This window comes from Dipodomys merriami, unplaced genomic scaffold (genome assembly GCF_024711535.1).
Source record: "Dipodomys merriami isolate MVZ:Mamm:240054 unplaced genomic scaffold, mDipMer1.0.p SCAF_29, whole genome shotgun sequence".
Classification (NCBI taxonomy): Eukaryota; Metazoa; Chordata; class Mammalia; order Rodentia; family Heteromyidae; genus Dipodomys; species Dipodomys merriami.
The window spans coordinates 4,607,076-4,627,859 of record NW_027204381.1 but is presented as its reverse complement, the minus strand read 5'-3'; the positions used below and the strand labels follow the sequence as shown (position 1 = coordinate 4,627,859).

The 20,784-nt window shown below is 42.9% G+C and overlaps 1 protein-coding gene across 4 annotated transcripts; it reads left to right on the top strand.

Moving 5' to 3' along the window:
• Nucleotides 1-462: 462 nt before the first annotated feature.
• Nucleotides 463-17,014, top strand: LOC138838846 (transmembrane protein 218-like). Of its 4 annotated transcripts, none has more exons than XM_070038237.1 (6): nt 463-563; nt 1,319-1,425; nt 9,554-9,615; nt 9,953-10,132; nt 10,965-11,067; nt 16,544-17,014. In XM_070038237.1, exons 4-6 carry the CDS (start codon nt 10,023-10,025, stop codon nt 16,673-16,675), a joined length of 345 nt encoding a protein of 114 aa, XP_069894338.1. In that variant the 5' UTR covers nt 463-563; nt 1,319-1,425; nt 9,554-9,615; nt 9,953-10,022; the 3' UTR covers nt 16,676-17,014. The 4 variants fall into 4 exon arrangements, with proteins under 4 accessions (XP_069894338.1, XP_069894335.1, XP_069894337.1 ...); XM_070038234.1 differs by lacking the exon at nt 463-563 and adding an exon at nt 574-610; XM_070038236.1 differs by lacking the exon at nt 463-563 and adding an exon at nt 588-626.
• The last annotated feature ends 3,770 nt before the right edge of the window (nt 17,015-20,784 follow it).

The window sequence follows — 20,784 nt, the reverse complement described above, 5'->3', positions numbered from 1 at the left end:
GTTTATCACAAAGGCTAAGATAATGATGCTAAGTGAAATGATAACGCTAAATAAAATAAGGGAGGATAAATGAAACGCAATGTTATTACAACTGTTGCTTTGGACTCTTCAATCCTGGGACTGATCCGACTAGCCTCCAAAATCCTGCCTCTACAGAACCTGGGAACAGGCACTAAGGTATAGATACCCCCCCCCCTCCCGCGCAATCTCCAGGGTGATAGCCAGGAAAGGAGAAGCGGCTCCTCGCAGCCCAGCAACCCAGCAACGCGCCCTCAGGCTACCCTGACCAATGGTCCCCTGGGTTAAGGAGGAAAGGGTGATTGACACTGAGGTAGGGGAGTGGCGAAGCACCATTATCCAATGGAAATCGAGTCTAATCCCAGGACGCACAAGCGCTGACCAATTGGAGGGCATAATGGAGGACGGCGTACCCACCGACTGTACTCGGCGTAGCCTAGAGCCGCGGCAAACATAAACTAATAAGGAGGAAGTTGGACATTGAAAGAGATATGCTGATTGGAGAATCTGAAATAGCTTGAATAAAAGCCCACTTGTGATTTGTCGTAAGTACACGGAAGCCCGTGTGGGTTGGAGCAGGCCAGATTCAGATGTGAGTAGGGGCCGAGGTAACTTGGGGAGCCAGGAGGAGTGGAGCGGGGAGGGGCGGAAGCGAGGGTCCCCGAGCGCTCGTGGAGATCGCAAAAGGGGAGCCTCAGGTTGCGGGGCCTGCAAAGAAGGAGGGAGTTGAAGGCACGAGGGGGGACCCCCCCCAGACCCCTGAACATGCTGGACCTAAAGCCTGGCGGCTGATACCTAACAGGGTGCCCAGAAGGAAGGGCTGTTGTGTTTCTGGCCCTTGAGAAAGTAAAATGTCTGCGCCAGATTCAAATGCCTGTTGTCTGACACTTTAACCCATGTCCAACTTCTAAAGAGTAGCCGAGTGAGTGTCCCAGGGAGACGGGCTGCGCCTGCTGTCACCCCTTGGAACGTGCAGCAGGCGGGGAGAGGAGCTCAGGTCCTGGTTGCTAAGGTGTCCCTGGGCCTCAGTACTGAGCTGTGCTCGGTGATGGAGACAGGAGGCCCAGGCCCTGTTCCTTACTAATAATAAAACCAAGAGGTTTTCTCATATTTTCACATTTAGATTACAGGGAAGTGTTTAACATAGAAAAACAAACGTGTGACACTCCCCTCACCCCGGTTTTTGGATGTTTGTTTTTGTTTTTGTTTTGTAAGGATTGAAACAATCTAGAAAGGAAATTGAGAAGGATTTCTGCAGAAGGGCAAATGTCTCCTGTAACCTGTTGTTTTTGTTTTCAAGGGCTTTTGAGTTCGAGTGAAGATCAGCAAATGGCTAAGGTTTCACCCACTACCAGCACCACTTAAGCCACGGTATCCCCTTCTCCGAGTCTACATTTGTTCTGGGCAGTAAGTAAAGTCATCTTAGTATTCTTTGTGAGCCTGTTTGTGAACGGTGTGTTTAATCCCATAAACTTTGGTTGAGGTGTCAATCTTCTCAGTTTGTGCTTTTCTCAATTTTCTCTGTAACTTTTAGCAGGAAGAATGCAAGTCATTTTTGACATTGAACACAGAGGGAGAAAATCAACCCTATAGTTGTTAGCTAGTAAATTGTGCATTCAAATTCAGCTTATTCTTTCCTGAGTTAGGGTACTTCTTTAAATGTCATGGTATCACATAAATGGACTTACTCTTGAAATGAAGACGGCTAAACCATCAGTTTTCAAAGGTTCTCAATCTGTCAAAACACTTTTTGTGTTGTTTAAATCATACCCAGTTCAAATAATTTAGCTATTCCATAGGGTACATAATCACAAGTATTTTCTCACAGTGAACTAAAAAAGTAAAAATGATTAAGCATTTCTTCTACAGCAGCATTCTATACTATAACCAGCATCTCTTTGTCATGCTTAGTAAGAAAATGTGTGTTTAGGTTATGAAGTGAAGGGCTTCATTATTAGAAGAGCTTGGGTCTATTTAATCATAAAGCCCTACCACCTATACAGATCAATGTCTCTAGTTTTTAAGCTTCTATAGGGGTATTGAGAACAATGTTTTCTTTTTTTCTTTCTTTCTTTTTTTTTTTTTTTTTTGGTCGGTTGTGGGGCTTGAACTCTGGGCCTGGGCGCTGTCCCTCAGCTCTTCCGCTCAAGGCGAGCGCTCTACCACTTGAGCTACAGCGCCACTTCCGGTTTTCTAGTGGTTTATTGGAGATAAGAGTCTCACAGACTTTCCTACCTGACTGGCTTTGAACCATGATCCTCAGATCTCAGCCTCCTGAGTAGCTAGGATTACAGGTGTGAGCCACCAGCACCCTGCTGAGAGCAATGTTTTCTTAATCAGTTTCAGTACCATTGCCCTGTATCCTAGGTATTAAAGAATTGGTGTAGGTTTTACAGGTTATGTGTGTGATACCCAAAACCGCACCGAAGTATCCTTAAATCATTTTCTTGAACTTGGCACTGATGACTCACACCTATAATCCTGACTATTTGGTAGGCTTTGAATGGGAGGATCACACTTTGAAGCCAGTCCTGACAAAGACCCACCCCCCTTTCAATGCGCAGCTGTTGATTGCACCTGTCACCCTCAACTCCACAGGGGAATGAGCTTGGGAGGATCATGGGTCTAGGCCAGCATGAGCAGACAACTCTGTGAGACTGTCTCCACAGTGGGAAGCTAGATGATGGTGGGAACTAGATGAGGTAGTAGTGGGACTATCATCCAATAGCAGGAAGCCTAAAATGGACAGACTACAATACCTATGCCACTAGGCAGAAAGTGACAAGCGTAGTCGGGGGCATGGCTCAGTGGTTGAGTGTCTCCCTAACAAATTTGAGGCCTTGAGTTCAGTGCTATGACCAAAAGAAATAGAAAAGTGATTTTTTTCTTTTTCCAGAAGGACCAGTACTGTCAGCTCAGCTAACCAAACTGGAAACCTTTGTCCTCTCTAACACTTTCTCTCTTCTGCAGTTCAGACTCTTACCATTCCCTGTCTGGAGGACTACCATAGTCTAAATGGTGACCTCTGGTCTCTGATCCCAGTACGTATGTGTGCCCTGTCATCACATACCTCTTTACAAATGAATAATTATCCCAAATCCTTAAAAATAAGAGACCATTATTGGGTAGTAGGACAAATATCAATACCCCCGTAAGCCAGATTAGTGAATGTTAGCATACTAGCCATCTGCTTAAATTTTGTCTTGTTTATCATTCTGGGGATCAGACCAAGACCTCACAATGGTCGACAAGCAGTCTTACCATTGACCTACTATTCCAGCCGATGCTTTTTATTGTAAAGAACTGAAAATATCACAGATTCCGTTCAGATCCCTTCTTTTCTCTTTGCTGGCCCCATTCTGCTCCCCTCCTCTCAGAAGTACTCCTGAAATTATCCTATCATCCCTGCACATATTTTTATACTTTTGCTGTATATGTCTATCATCATAAACAATATATGTTATGTAAATTTTTTTTCCTTTTTAAAATATAACTATACTGTGGGTTTCATTTTTGCAGCATTTATGTTCATGTGTGTATGTCTTCAAATGAAGAATTGCCTGCATCCTGAACAACCTTTGCATGTCCCACAGAATATTTATTTATAATTCTCCTAGACCCTAACTCCACTTTGTGTATTAACATAATGGTACTCTTTGGGGCACAATTTAATATGGTGAAATTTCCAGGAATGTAACTCAACTGAGGAATGTAAATGAAAGAGAAATTATACAAATTTGTGGTTTGGAACTTTAACAAGAGTTATTCGTTACTCTAGAAAAACCATAGACGTGAAGGCAGGCAGCACAGCTCGTGGTATTTGAGTTGCCAATACAACACACCTGCGGAGTCTGCCTTTGTAGCTTCTGTGCTCGGTGGTGATGCTAAGTTTAGGTGCAAGCATCTGACTACCGTACTTCATTATGTATTCTAGCCCAGTCAGCCTGAACATTCACATATTTAAACATATGCCATTTCATTATGAATTATTTCTGTTTAAAACTGGCTCCTGTATGTGATACAAAGTAGAGGTCGAGTTTTTATTATTTTCCGGTTGGGTAATCGTTCTTGCTGTCACCCGTCTGTGACATTCTTTGCCCCCGACTCAGCCAGCGCCTCCCTGTGCCAGATCCTCACAAATGCACGACTCGCTCTCTCTCCCTGGCTCTCGGACCATGTGTCTTTGTACCACTCTCACACTGTTTTAATTACCTTGGTTTTATAATATGTCTGCAGCAGTTGGTAACAAGAAGGGCAGGTTGCCATCCTAGTTCTCAAAATTGTTTCAGCTATTCTTGGGTCTTTACTCTTCCGTATGAATTTAGGATTTGTTTTCAAGTTCCACAAGAAATTATTTTTAGGCTTTGGTTAGAATGCACTGAATTGATAGATTAAGAAAAATCGAGGTCTTTTTACTTAACTACCTCATCTAGGAACATGGATTATCTATTTTTCTACTCAGGGTTGCTTTAGTTCTCTCTCCAGGTACTTAAAAAGAAAAGACCTTGAAGTTTTATAATTTTGGCTATAAGACTCTTAGAAATCATTTGTTTATTCATATTTATGTGTATACATACAAACTTATATATGTATACATACACACATCTTTTTGTTCTGAAAGTTTCAGATACTCAAAAGTTTAGAAGCCGGGTGCTGGTGGCTCACACCTGTAATCCTAGTTGCTCAGGAGGTTGAGAGTCCATGACAGTCTTTATCTCTAATGAACCACCAAAAAGCCAGAAGTGGAACCGTGGCTCAGGTGGTGGTGGTGGCTGTCCCCTCAGCTCAAGCCCCACAACTGACCAAAAAAAAAAAAAAAAGTTTAGGAAACTATATAACCAACATCCACTCACATATTGTCTAGTTTTCACAGCTAATGAACTACCAGTCATATTTCATAGTCCCTCATCCTCTCCCCAAATAATATGAAATACCCAGAATCATAATTTTTGTTGTTTTCTCTGTGTGTGTGTGTGTGTGTGTGTGTGTGTGTGTGTGTGTGTGTGTGTGTGTGTGTGTGTGTGTGTGTGTGTGTGTGTGTGTGTGTGTGTGTGTGTGTGTGTGTGTGTGTGTGTGTGTGTGTGTGTGTGTGTGTGTGTGTGTGTGTACACTCTGGTACTGGGGCTTGAATTCAGGACCCGTGTGCTGTTCCTTAGCTTTTTTGCTCAAGGCTGGAGCTCTACCACTTAAGCCACAGCTCTATTTCAGGCTTTTTGGTGGTTGATTGCAGATAAGAGTCTTAAGGGCTTTCCTGCCTAGGCTGGCTTCAAAGCTTGGATCCTCAAGTCTGAGGATTCTCCTGAGGATTATAGGTATGAGCCACCAGCACCTGGCTGACACAATGCTTAAAAAAAACTTTTTTTCATTGAAAAAAATAATTCCTTAATATCAAATACCCAGATACTGTTCAGATTTTCCTAGTCATCTTAAAAGGAGTTTTTATAGTTAGTTTGAATCAGGACCCAAATAGTACATGTATTGCATTTGGTCGATAAATTCCTTAAGATTACTACTAAAACAAAGTTTTAGTCAAGTATAATACACATAAAACAAAGTGTATAAATTCTAAAGGCATAGCTAGATACAGCTGACCCAAATAAAGCCAGATGAAGAAACAGTTTAACAGTACCCCAGAACGCTCTCCAGTGAAGGTGTTCTACAAGGAAAACATACTCTTGCTTCTAGCCCCCCAAATTAGTTTGACCTATTTTTGAACATTGTTCACGGCATGCAGTGTGAACTTTTTGATTTTGTTTGAGATAAGATTTCACTCTAAAGACTAGGCTGACCTATAATTCTCTTCTTTTAGCCTTTCCTGGTGGCTTGTGCCACCATACCTGGCTTAGTGTAACTTATGCCCGTATCTTTTAACTTGGTATTTGTAAAATTATCCAGATTATTGGGTATAGTTGTAGTTAGTTTATTTTCATTGCTTTATAATAGTGCATTGTATGAGTGAATAGATTGTTGTACTTTATTCTATTGGTAAATATGTGGATTGTTTCTACTTGGGGCTGCAGTGACCTTTTTGTACATGTCTTTTGTGTGTGTGTGTGAAAATACCATACAGAGGGGTTACTGTACATGTCTTTTGGTGAACTTATGTACACATTTGTGTTGGGAATACATCTAGAAATAGAAGAATAATATTCCATTTACTGTACATTTTTGCTAATCACTACTATTACTATTTTCCTTTTTGCTTTGCTGGTGGATATATAGAGGGTACTATATTTTGGTTTTCACTTGTAATTTATCTGATGACTAATGAAATTTAGCTCCTTTAGCCATTCAGATATTCTCTTTGTTAAGTACTCTTTATTTTTTATTTGATGGATCTCTTAGTAAATAAGTATATTCAATCACTAAATTTGTGGGCTTATTTATTGTAGAGTTATATCAATTTTGGCCTTACATATTTTGTTGTTGTTGTTGGTGGTTGTGGGGTCTGCTGAACTCTGGGCCTGGACCTTGTCCGTCAGCTCTTCAGCTTAAGGCTAGCACTCTACCATTTGAGCCACAGCGCCACTTCTGGTTTTATGGTGGTTTATTAAAGAGTCTCACAGACTTTTCTGCCTGGGCTGGCTTTGAACCACGATCCTCAGATCTCAGCCTCCTGAGTAGCTAGGATTACAGGTATGAGCCACTGGCACCCGGCCAGTTTTCATTTCTTTTAAATTCACTATGAGAATCTTTGAATAATCATGTGTGATCTGTTTGCATTTACTATGATTGTTGTATTTGTGCTTATATTTACAGTCTTCTGTATTTTTATTTTCCTGGCTTTGTTTACCCACCATCACCCCTCTTGTTTCTTTTCTTACTTTTTTCATTCTATTCATGTGAATGTTATTTTATTTCTGTTGTATGGCATTTATATTCATCATCATCATTATTATTATTGGTATTACTTGAGGTTTGAACTCAGGGCTTTGCACTTGCTAGGCAGTTACTCTACCACTAAGCTACACCTCTGGCCTTAAAAAAGTACAAAAAGCACTGATTACTTTTGAGATAGGATCCCTTTTCCTGCCTAAGAATGAGCCTGACAGGAAACAACCCACCTATTTAGGCTTCCTATTATAGCTACAATGAAAGGTACATACTGCCATGTTCACCTTCTTTTGAAATGGAGTTTTTTGTTGTTGTTTTTGCCTGGACCAGCCTGGAACCACAACTCTTCTGATCTCAGCCTCTCAAGAAGCTAGGATTGTAGATGTGAGCCCCTCGTGCCTGGCTTCCTCTATATAGATATAGATATGCTATAACATGTATACTTGGTTTAATAAAACCTACAGGTTATCATTGACAGTTACTCTAATTTCCCTCCTCCTGGGGAAATTAGAGTCAGTCTGCTTTAACTTTGAACTGTTTCGCATCTTGCATGTAATACTGAGTAATATTTTAGTCCTTCCTCTTTTTTTTTTTTTTGTGATGGTCCTGGGGCTTGAACTCAGGGCCTGGGTACTGTCCCTGAGCTTTTGTGCGCAAAGGTTAGTGCTCTACCACTTGAGCTACAGCTCCACTCCAGCTCCATTTATGGACTAGCTTCGAACCATGATGCTCAGATCTCAGCTTCCTGAGTAGCTACAATTATAGATGTGAGTCACCAGCACCTGGCTTTTTACTGAAGGTCACTGTGTGTTTGCTGTTGTATAAAAACTTTCATTGCCCAGCAAATTGACCAGAAGTTACAATCATCTTTCTTCCTTTTTTTTTTGGTTGGTCATGGGGCTTGAACTCTGGGCCTGGACGCTGTCCCGGAGCTCTTCAGCTCAGGATTAGTACTCTACCACTTGAGCCACAGCATCATTTCCGGTTTTCTGGTGGTTAATTGGAGATAAGAGTCTCTCAGACTTTCCTGCCTGGGCTAGATTTGAACCACGATCCTCAGACCTCAGGCTCCTGTGTAGCTAGGCTTACAGGCTTGAGCCATTTGTGCCCAGGACGACAGTCATCTTTCTAAACCTACGTGTGACCACACTTGATTCTTGCAAGCTTATTTTTCTTGTTTATAATCTCTGTGCTAAGAACTAACAATACCAGAATGAGAAATCCAACGTTTCTGCTTTCCTGAGGTTGGTTGAAGGGACAGAAAATAAACTAGTAAGTGAATGAATAAAAAGGTAGCTCAGTGGTAGCACTTGCATAGCATTCATGAGGCCCTGGATTCAATCCCCAGCACTGGGAAGGAAAAACAAAATGAGTTAGCTACAACTGGTGAAGAGTGCTCTGGAAGAAAGAGAGTGATGGAGAGGAACTTTTGAAGGTTACCTGTGGGCAATGGGAGAAGATGTGAGGAAATGAATTTCTTCTCTGAGGATTGGAAACATGATGAGAGACTGCTCGTGCAGGTGGCTGGGATTAAGGCTTGAATTTAGGCAGAAGACACAACATACTAATACACAGAGGGAAAATGCCTGACATGTAAAGATACTGAGATGAGCCCATGAGGCTTTAATAAGGGGAGAGTGCTCCCCCAATGAGGCTATAGAAATGGCTGGGAAGGTTCGGCGCTGATGGCTCATGTCTGTAATCCTAGCTACTCAAGAGGCTGAGATCTGAGGATCATGATTCAAAGTCAGCCTGGGCAGGAAAGTCCCTGAGACTCTTAGCTCCAATTAACCACCAGAAAACCAGAAGTAGAGCTGTGGCTCAAAGCTCAGGGACAGTGCCCAGGCCCAAGTTCAAACCCCATGACAATCAAAAAGAAAAGGAAAAGGAACTGGTAGGAGCCAGGCCACCCCTAACTCAGCCTAGCATGCACTTGTGGCACTGACCCCCTTTCCAGGAGGGCCCAGTTCTAACAATACGTTTCTTGTCAAATTGTGGTCTCAAGAACATTGAGAAGCTAAGTGCTGGTGGCTCACACCTGTAAGCCTAGCTACTCAGGAGGCTGAGATCTGAGGATTGCTGTTCAAAGCCAGCTTGGGCAGGAAAGTCTGTGCGACTCTGATTGCCAATAAACCACCAGAAAACCAGAAGTGATGCTGTGGCTCAAGTGGTAGAGCACTAGGCTTGAGCTGAAGAGCTGAGGGACAGCGCCCAGGCCCAGAGTTCAAGCCCCATGATCAACCAAAAAAAATATAGAACAGTGAGAAACCCCAGGTGCTGGTGGCTCACGCCTGTAATCCTAGCTCCTCAAGGGGTGAGATATGAGGGTCACAGTTCAAAGCCATCCCAGGCAGCAAAGTCTTGGGTCTCTTTTTCTCCAATGAACCACCAAAAAGTCAGAAGTAGTGCTGTGGCTCAAGTGGTAGAGTGCCATCCTTGAGTGGAAAATTTAAGAGACAGAGCCCAAGCCCTGAATTCAAGCCCCATCTTGTATACACACACACACACACACACACAGAAGAGAATTTCATGAGATAGAGAAGTCATGAGATAGAAGATTAAGCCACACTCCTTTGAAATTATATAGCACATACCTCCTCTGTTAATCATAGTCTAAAACCATGATCAAATGAGATAGGTCTGTGAAGTACTTAGCACATAGTAAATGTTCACAATTATTGACGGCTCCTCTTCTCTTAAGGGCCGGAAGTTTCCTCCCTTTGGTGACTAAGAACTGGACAGCAGAGTGGAGATTTGTGCCTGGTGAGTCAAAGTTCATACCATGGATTTCACCAAAACTTCAACTTCTGTTTGGCCTTGGAGCTCCCAGGCCCTGGTACCTTCTACTGGTCCTGGCCAGGGTTTTGTAATGAGGTTCAGCCTTCTTTCATGGGTTGGGGGAAGAAACTCCAGCTCAGAATGCAAACTTGGAAGATGTGTGCAGAGCTGGGAGCAATCTCAGTCAAAGAAAGGCTTTGGGTTCTACACCTCTATCTTCTACTCAGGGACTCAACCTCCAGCAAATGGAAGACCTGGAGACTTGTAGCGACATCCCAGTCATCACATCCCATATTGAGTTCAGGCTTTCTGTGTTTGTCAGAACACCAGGAGCAGGTGCAGTCAGGCCCAGCCACGGCGTGGGCTGGTGTGACCCCTCCCTCCCATCCCCGATGGCTGGCACAGTGCTGGGAGTGGGTGCCGGCGTGTTCATCCTCGCCTTGCTCTGGGTGCTGGTGCTGCTGCTGTGTGCGCTGTTATCCAGAGCCTCCGGGATAGCTAGGTAAGGCATTCTTTCCAGTTGGGAGTCCTAGGTAAAAGCAATTAGAGGCAAAATCGCTGATGCTCATTAAACATTTAGAATTCAGAAGATCATTTTTGTAATTACTGGCAGTTTGAACGAGTTGCATTTTAACCTCTTATCATAAGCACTAACTGTGTTATTTATGCTCTGAGGCAGAGGTGGGAGGAGAAAGGAAGTATATTTTTCAGTTCTTACTGTGGAGGAGATGGCGGAGAGACAAGAGATGACAAGAAAATCTGCTTTCGCTGCCTATTGAATTTCTCAGGGGGATGCACATGGGAGTTTTTCTTAATTGTTGTGATTTATGCCATGTTGCTTGGTCCAGTCTCTTAGGGCTCTAGGCGTAGGCCCAGGCAAAGTAAGAAGCATTTGGTGAGTTGAACTGTCACTCCATACCAGGCACTTGATTTTAAGATCATAAACAGACCCCCAAACACTCCACAGTTGTACTATGGAGAGGACTTGTCAGTAAAGAGCAGAGAGTTACAAATTTGCTAATTTTTCTGGCCAAAAAGCAACCAAAGTGGATATGAATAGAGTTGCCTTGATTTTGTTGTTGTTTTTTTTTCCCTTGAACATGACTTTAGGCAGAAGCACAGATGAAAACTCTGAGTTCTCATTATTAGGAGTTTGGAATAACAGGAACACGCCCAAGATGGTATCTCTAGGAAGAAAGGCCTTGTGTATAACAGGTGTCTGGACATTGTCAGGGGACTGAAACATGTTGACCCCCAGGGAAGAGCCAGGCCAGGCCCAACTAGTTGGGAGAAATTGTAAGCTGAGTTTTTAATACTTTGTCTCATTGCCCCAGGTTCTCCATCATTTTTGTCTTCCTTGGTGCTCTGGTCATCACATCAGTTCTATTGCTTTTCCCCCGAGCCACTGAACTCCCAGCCCCAGAAGTTGAAATGAAGGTAAAACTATTGGTTTCATTTGCCTCCTAATACAAACCTTCATCCTTCTCTGCCACCTGATATGTTAGCACAGCACTGTTGAAACATGTGTAGGGGAGCTCAGAGATAATTTTATATTTTATTTTATTGTTGGTAATGGGGCTTGAAATCTGGGCTTGGGCGCTGTCCTTGAGCTCTTCAGCTCAAGGCTAGTGCTATACCACTTTGAGCCACAGAGCCACTTCTGATTTTCTGGTGGTTAATTGGAGACTTTGCTGCCTGGGCTGGCTTTGAACTGCTATCTTCAGATCTCAGCCTCCTGAGTAACTAGGATTACAGGTGTGAGCCACTGGCACCCAGCTTATTTTTTTATTTTTATTATTTATTGTAAAGGTGATGAACAGGGGGATTACGGCTACATATGTATGGTATGTGCATATCTTATTGAACAATTACCCCTGCTTCCTCATTTTCTCCCGCTTTCAGAGGGAATTTTAAATCCCCACGATCTTCTGGCCCCACTTGCAATACACGGTCTGAGTTGGTCTTGTCTTCAACTTAAACTTCATGACAGTGTTGAAAGACTACCTCCTACCTATTATGACGACCAAGCAAGGGAAACTGAGTGAGGAATGGATAGGCACAGGCCTGCCGAGAAGTGAAGCATTGCCATCCTGGTAGCCTCGGCTCAAAACCTCAGATTAAAGGCCAAAATTTATGTGCTCTCAGGTACTGAGCCATGTGACTTTCTCCCTGTGGTAGACTTTTTCTACTTGTGATGTGGAGAGAAGTATCTCCACAGAGAAGAGCAGTGGGGAGCGAGTAGCATTACTATGAGAAGCAGAAGGTAAAGATGTAGTTGAACTCACTAGTAATGATTCCTCTGGTCCTCATTCCTGGGACCACATCTGCCAGCTGACACCTCTGAAAGTAGATTTTGCGTGTGTGTGCGCGCGCGCGCCCATGTGTATACACACACGTGTGTGCATGCACATGTTGGTACTATAGCTGGAATTTTCAGGGCCTTGTACTCAAGGCATTTTTTGCTCAGGGTTGGCACTTTACTACTTGAGCTGTATCTCTTCTTCCTGCTTTTTTACTGTTTAGTTGGAGATAATCTCTCAGATCTGTCTGTGTGGACTGGTTTCAAACCTCTATCCTCAGGTCTGTCTCCAGAGTAGCTAGGATTACAATTATGAGTCATCAATGCCCAGCTTGAAAAGAGATCTCTGGGGCTGGGAAGGTGGCTCAGTGGTAGAGCCCTTGCCTTGCATGCATGAGGCCCTGGGTTCGATTCCTCAGCACCACATAAGCAGAAAAAAGCCAGAAGTGGCGCTGTGGCTCAAGTGGTAGGGTGCTAGCCTTGAGCTGAAGAACTGAGGGACAGCGCCCAGGCCCAGAGTTCAAGCCCCACGACCGACAAAAAAAAAAAAAAAAAAAAGATAGCTCTCTGTCATCGTGTCCTTCTCTGGAGATGCCACTCATGCCTTACCATGATTGCTGTCACAACCATAGGATTTTGATCATTTGCCTTTGGCCATTATTCCGTCTAGTAGCCTTCTCCCTTTCTACCTACACTTTTATCCCCCATTTTTAAATTGCTATTGTTAAGGTGATGCACCGAAGGGTTACAGTTATGTAAGTTAGGTAGAGCGCATTCCTTTTTGGTCAGTGTCACCTCTTGTGTCACTCTCTCCCAGTTTTTCCCTCCTGTCCCCACCCATAAGCTGTATAGTTCATTTTCAACATAGTGTCTGGTGAGTACCACTGCTGTTTGTTCGCCCTTTGTCTTCCAATTCTGTGTCTACTTTGATTTTTAAGTGGTAGTGATAATAAAGGGTTGATAAAGTTATATAGTGATGATAAAAGATTACTGCTGTGCTAGACATGTGTGCATTACCTCATTTAAACTTCAGGACAGCTCTAAGTAGTGTATGAACCCATTTTATATGTGAGGATACGGAAGCTGTAAGAGATTAAGCTAATTTGCTCAAGATCATACACAGGAAGAGACATAGCAAGGACTTGACCTGAGATCTGTCTTTAAAATCCATATTGCTGGTGCCTCAACTGAGTATCAGGGTGAGTCTACAGAACTTTTGCTTTGGGCTGGGAAGGTGGCTCAGTGGTAGAGCGCTTGCCTTGCATGCCTCAGGCCCTGGGTTCGATTCCTCAGCATCACATAAGCAGTAAAAGCTGGAAGTGGCACTATGGCTCAAGTGGTAGAGCGCTAGCCTTGAGCTGAAGAGCTGAGGGACAGCGCCCAGATCCAGAGTTCAGGCCCCACGACCGGACCAAAAAAAAAAAAAAAAAGAACTTTTGCTTTATTAATTTGGTAGATAGATTATTAATTTGATAGATAACAGTCCACAAATTTAAGACCTTTTGAACTAAAATGGATACACACTTCCCACTCTACCTAGAACTAACCATGGCAAAAGGAAGGAAATTAATTCAGAAAACTTGAAGGAAACCTAGACTTACCTTACAAATTCATGAAATCACTTCCATAGATGCCTGCTTTTTTGTTCACATTTGACAACCACTGTGAATGTATGGGTCCCATGTATAGAGTTAAGGGTGAGTGCCCACCCTGATACTCTTTAAAGGGGCAAGAATGATGGAGGCTGGAGATTTCTAGATTACTGCAGGTGTGACTACTGGAAGAAGGCATGGAGCAAAAACCCTGTTTCACAATCAGTCCGTTTCTGTCATAGGAGTTTCAGACTCAGGAGAGAATGGTGTTTAAGCAAAATCTGTTTGTCAGCATGGCCAGCAGAATTGGAGTTCTCATTTTCAGGATTTGAGAGCTGGCCCCTGCAGCAGTCTGGCTCAATACTGTATCAATAATACATGGGCTGGGCCTTCTGCACCCAAGGCCTGCTAATTGGCTAATTAAAAAGTGAAACAGTCGAACGAGCAAACATGTAGCCCACTAGAGACTTGTTCAGTACCAGAGCCAAGGTCAAAGTTATGTTAAAGTTGTTTTATCAAACTGACCTTTATTGTAAGTTGACTGTTGGGGTAATCTCTGGAGCAGATGGGGTGTCTGCAGCTGCCTCCTTTTTGGCGTCTTTGGATTTCACCGATCATTTGAGTCCCTGGATTTGACAGATACTTTTTGTATCGACACTGTATTTTTCTAATGCTGCTATAATGCATGACTGCAAATGTAGTGGCTCCCACACAAACTTACTATCTTATAGTTCTGTAAGTTATAAAGTCCCTCATCAATCTCACTGGCCTAAAACCCAGGGGTCGGCATGGCTGTATTCCTTGCTGGTGGCTCTAGAGGAGACCCATTTCCTCACCTTCTCCAGCTGTCCAGGATGCCCTCAGTCCTTGGCCTGCAGCCTCCCTCCTCATCTTCAAAGTCGGCACCTAACATCTCTTGGATACTGACCCTCTTTTCTGCCTCTCTTAAAGAGCACTTTTGTGATTACACTGGGTAATCCAGGCTAATGTCCCTATGTAAAGTCAGCTGATTAGCAACCTTAAGTCTCCTTTGCCATGCAATTTAACATACTTCCTAGGGATTAAGTTGTGGACATCTGTGGGCCATTATTCTATCAGAGTTAGTTAAGTATTTTGGATTCTCTCTTACATATGTGGGTTTTCAAGGCTTCTGTGAAGTTACTCGAGGTTTTTTGCTGCTCCATTAGGTCTATACATTAAATTGCTTTTACCTGCCCAATGTTGAGTACCACTGTTTGGCTCTGTGGGGAATAGATTTCTGGCAGTAAACAGCATACAAGTGGGAAGAACCCACTTAACACCAGTTACAGCTTTCTGTCAGTGAAGACTAACAGAACTATGGTATCAGTTTTGACTGGTTACCAGGCAGTCAGCTACATGATTTGAGACAAGCTACTTGTGCTATTCACATTGTAGTATCTCGGGCAAGTTTCCATTTTCCCTCTCCCTTGGTATGCTGGGTAACGAACATTAGGGTTCAGAACTCTTTCGATGAAAGCTTTGAAGAAACACATTCTTGTTTTGAAAATGAACCTTTCTGAATGGTAGTGGCTTGACGATTTTTTTTTTTTTTTGGTTGGTCACAGGGCTTGAACTCTGGGGCTTGAACTCAGCTCTTCAACTCAAGGCGAGTGCTCTGCCACTTGAGCCACAGCACCACTTCTGGTTTTCTGGTGGTTTATTGAAGAGTCTCATGCCCTTTCCTGCCTGGGCTGGCTTTGAACCATGATCCTCAGATCTCAGACTCCTGAGTAGTTAGGATTACAGGCGTGAGCCACTGGTGCCCAGCCTGGCTTGATGATTTTTAAGGTTTGGTCTTAGATACATAGAAATGTGTTGGGGTAGGGGGGTGCAGGGGTTGGGAAGGTGACTCAGTGGTAGAGTGCTTGCCTAGCATTCATGAAGCCCTGGGTTCGATTCCTCAGTACCACATAAACAGAAGAAGCCAGGAGTGGCACTGTGGCTCAAGTAGTAGAGTGCTAGTCTTGAGCAAAAGAAGCTTAAGGACAGTGCCCAGTTTCTGAGTTCAAGCCCCATGACTGGCCAGAAAAAAAAAAAGTGTGTGTGTGGGCGTGCGTGCATGTGTGCATGTATGTGTGTGTGTGTGTGTGTGTGTGTGTGTGTGTGTGTGTGTGTGTGTGTGTGTATGCGTGTGTGTATGTACATGTGCATGTTGGTATTAGGTCTTGAAATCAGAGCCTGGGCACTGTCCCTTAGCTTTTTCACTCAAAGCTGGTACTCTACCACAGCTCCATTTCAGGCTTTTTGGCGGTTAATTGGGGATAAAAGTCTTACTTTCCCACCCAGCTGGCTTTAAACCATGATCTTCAAATCTCAGCCTTCTAAGTAGTTCGTGAACCACTGGGACCCAGCTTGCATCCTGTTATATTTTAGTGTCATTAAAATCCTCTATAATGAAAATTGTTGTTTGGGGGTCTTTTTGGTGCCTATCCTGGAGCTTGGACTCAGATCCTAGGCACCAACCCTGAGCTTTTGTGCTCAAGGCTAGCACTCTACTACTTGATAGAGCTGTGGCTCTATTGCCAGCTTCTTTTGGTAGTTAATTGGAGATAAAAAGTCTTTCCTGACTTCCAGCTGTGCTCCTCAGATCTCAGCCTACTGAGTAGCTAGGAGCAACTGGCAATGATGAAAATGCTAACACAAATAATTCATTCTAGGATAAGCCTAGTTTCTTCTAACTCTTTCAGATAACTGATTTCAGAACAGAAAGTCCTCCAAAACATTTATGTATCTTCTAAATTGAGCCATTTGTTCCTGTACCTTATTCATCCTTTTTTTTTTTTAACCTTCTGTCTCCAACTTGGGGATTTAAGAAAAAGACTCTTTTACTCATATATATATACAAAGGGTACCCAAGGCAAGATGCTATGGAAAGATACACATATGCTCAAATAAACATATTTCATCACAGATTAGGTGTGTTCATCATAGATTTCAGATTAGCACAGGCAGGTTGCTGGAGTGGCTGTGATTTCATTTGATGCTTGCTCTCTTCCTCTAGATTGTGGATACCTTTTTCATCGGCCGCTATGTGCTGCTTACTCTGCTCAGTGTCATCTTTCTTGGAGGCCTCTCCTTGGTTCTAACCTACCATGTGCTGGAGCCAATCTATGCCAAACCACTGCGGTCCTGATGATCATTTCTGAGGAAACCAAGACTCTTCTCCTGTCCTTCTTTTTGATGTCATCCTGAAAAAGGGGCAGTTTTCATATCTTCTGACCAAAGGAATATCCACTTACCACTAAGACAAAACTGTCTTGAGTTCTGGCTTCCAGAAACAAATTGCAAAATTGACTCCGAGGCCATGGAATCTCAGCTGACTTCTTAGACCATGTACTTCAGGGTTTCCATCTGTTTTGAAAGGGAAATGGTTACGATGATCTGCTTAGAGTACACTTTCAATCAAATTGTTAGTAGTAGATTTTGGGAAAAAAAATTTTCTTCTGTTGTCCAATAAAAGATCCTGATATTTTTTGGTAGTTTGTAGAATTCTTCATTCTAAGATTGCAGTCACCTAAAAAGAAAATACACTTAAGTCAAGAAGGATGTTTTAATTTGGAAGACATGTTTAGATGTTGGTTATTGATCACTTATGCATATAGTTCCACAAAACACTATAAAATCAGTAAACAACCACCAGTGGTCTGACTTGGACTTTAAACTCTTAGGCACAGCTTTCTGGAAGCTTGTATTTTTTTCAAGTTTACTTGGTGATTAGGAAAAAGATATAGAATGTTGATTGTCTTTCACCATGGATCTCTGGATTATTTTTCTTCCAAGATCTAATGACCTCTGTGTACCTCATTTAATTACCATAAAAAGCCATTTTAGGTTTGATCCATTTTTGTTGGTGTTTTATTGCATTTTTGGTTTAATTTTGTGACATTTTCACTGTGTTGCTCAGGCCGGCCACAAAACCCTTCATTCTTCTGCCTTAGCCTCCTGAATGTTGGGATTACAGCCCTGTGTCACCAAGGTGAGCTTTTTCTTTCCACCTTTAGTAGCCCTTCTCTAAGCCCAGTAAGGCATGTACATTCAACAGGAAACTATAACTTGACCCCTGAGTCATCTCCCAGACCAAGCAAGATTTGTCATTAGAAGGGTGCTGCTCTGACCTCTGCTTTGGAGATGTCCTCCTGAGCACCTAAAGCTGTAAGCTAAGGAGTCTTGCTTTAAGTTAACAACCATGAGAACAAATTGGGAAGATCGATTAAATTTGTTCTGTATGCCAGTAGCATGCTAATTCCCTTGAAGTTTGCTTAATTTTTATAATAGTCATTATCAGCCCGACTTTAAAGTAGAAACAAATGGAGACTTAAGGAGGTTCACTGACTTACCCGAGATTCACACAGCTGGCAAATCTAAGTGTCGCAGATGCCAGGGCCTATCTCAAACTGGAAGAAAACCACTGAGTTCTGGAACTTGAAAACGTGAAGGGGGTCAGAGTCATTTCTCTACTTTCTGTCCTGGATGCCGGAGAAGAACCCTCTCCTGCCTCCTCAGGGGGATCTCAGGCCTAACTGACTATTTGAAAGTCATTGGTCTCTGGTGAGTGCCAGGAGAAGTTGCCCCCCTCTGAAACTGCCCCCTTCATTATCTTCCTCAGTTAGGAAAAGCTTTGCAGATAAAGCTTCTTTAGAAAGGTTCAAAGGAAATAATTTCTTAAGTCTGGCCTAGAGTCTTAGGGTAAAAAAATAAAAAAGAAGAAGAAAAATCCCTTCCAAACAGATGGGAGGAAAGGGAGCATGCAGAGCCGCTGCTGGAATGGGTAGGCTGCTTACGCTCTCGAGTTTCTTTGCACACCACACTGAAGCTTCTAGGTGCCCATGAGCCTCTGTGCAGTGAACTTGAGCCAGCCCACGTAGAGCATTGTCTCCTCACAACTGCCATTTGCACCCTTCTTGCCAGAGCCTGGCTGAGAAAGCTTCCTGACCATCACCCCATCTTTTTTTTTCTTCCAAATGTCTCCAGCAACTGAGCCAGTGAATTTCAGAGGGTTCAGCATGGGGCACAGCTGTGGCTGTTTGATAGGGCATTCCTGACTCTCAGGCTTTCTTGGAGATGGCTCAGAGGTTGGCCCTCCAATACCAGCAGAAATCATCTTAGTGTTCCATTTAGCTCTTCTCCAGTGAGTTTCTTAAGGTAGATGGTACCACTCTGTTCCTATCAGAGACCTATTGTCCAGAGACTTTAGAAGTTGAGGAGGGACAGCAAAATCAGGCTTTTATATGAGAAATTGGGCTATTTCATGACTTTTTTTGTTGTTGTTGTTGGTCGTGGGGCTTGAACTCTGGGCATGGGCGCTGTCCCTCAACTCTTCAGCTCAAGGAGAGTACTCTACCACTTGAGCCACAGCACCACTTCTGGTTTTCCAGTGGTTTATTGGAGATAAGAGTCTCATGGACTTTCCTGCCCAGGCTGGCTTTGAACCGTGATCTTCAGATCTCAGTTTGCTGAGTAAGTAGGATTACAGGCATGAGCCACGAGCGCCCGGCACACTGGGTAATTTTTTATATATGTATATGTTTTTAAAACTTCTCACATCAGTAAGGAGGCTGTAGTTCAAATGGTAGACTTGCCTAGCAAGCACAAGGCCCTGAGTTCAAACCCTAGTGTCAGTCAATCAGTCAAGTAAAAAGAATTAAAACTAGCCTTTTTTATGCAGGTTTTTACATGTGCATACATGAACTAGAAGAATTGCACATAGCTGTTCATTCAACATTGATTGTGTGCCTGCTGTGGCGTGAGCCAGTTAAAACACTGGCTGAAAGGTCCATGTTGTCTTCCCAACTTCATCTTTGGATGAAGGTATACCAGTTGCCTTAAAAATTTTTTATTCTAATACTACCATTTCTCATTGTTCTTCAGGACACCTAGCCCCGCCTCCCAATGTATTCTGAACATCTCATTTCTTATTTTAAAGATCATGTTGGCTTTCAGACCACTCCTGTTTTTCACAGTAGATATCAATGTATTTTAGCTATTTGTACCCTCTGATTCCCTAACTTATCCCAAAAGGTAAAAGTTCTAATTAACATGAGAAGAACTCTAATTAACATTCTAGGACAAATAACAAAAGATTTTGTTTCAACTCCTTGGCTACAAGTATTTGGCTGTTGTTATGCAGAAACAAATTTCCAGATGTGGACTCAGAACTATAGAAACAAATCTGGAGAAGTGCTGATTATCCTCAAGGGGGCAGAAAGACTCAGGCTTGGAAAGGAGCTTATGGTTCATAGAGTTCAACTTTTAATCTCTAGGTCCACCCACAAAACTTGGAAATAAATGCACTTCACATTGCTTAAATCACAATTTGTATTATATTTAATGAATGTGCCATTTTTTCAATGTTCATTTTTTTTAATGTAAGTATTGACTCATGTTATCATACAGAGGCCCTATGAAGTAGATTATCTTGATGTCCCCATTTCACAGACCGGAACAGGCACAGCCTGCCAAGGTGGTTGGCTTGAGATCACTCAGTAAGGGGCAGGCGGGGGTCAGGATTTGAAGTTCAGTGTTTAAGCTCTTAACTCCTTTATATTTCACTGTGCTGTTCCATAAGGAAAAATGGAGATGGGGAAACCAGGTTGTTCACTTGGAGAATCAGCTACTTTTTATTAATCACCCAGAATCTTAGGAATCGGGTTCAGGTCTTGGGCAAAGCAGTTAAAAGGTTCCTATGACAACTTTACTGATCAACCCTGGGGTTGGGGCAGGGCTCTGTTCTAGTGAGCTGAGGCTTTTCCCTGGCGTAGACATACTAGATGGTGCAACCCCTAGCTGATACAGTTTTCAAGAAGCATGTAAAGGAAGCTGTACCACATGGTGCCACATGGACATCCCCTACTTGTTTTAAGTTTAAGGGATTGTGTATACTTTCCAATGCTCCTCTATGTCTTTTAATTGATCGAGTACCACTTTTACATTGGGTATGTATATTTCCTATTGCTGCTGGAAGAGATTACCACAAATATAAAGTCGTTTAGAACAATATAAACCTTACAGTTCTGGAGGTCAAAAAATGGGAAGGAGTATGAGGGGGCTGCAGTCATGGGTCAAGTGGTAGAACGCTTGCTTTTCCAGCTTCTAGAAGTCACCCATATTCTCTGGTAGGTGGACTCTGACTCTTTCTGTATTTTCAAAGGTATTGGGATAACACTAACTTCCAAACTCTCCCCCTCCTGCCTCACTGATTTCGTTTTTGTTTTTGTTTTTGTTTTTGTCAGTAATAGGGCTTGA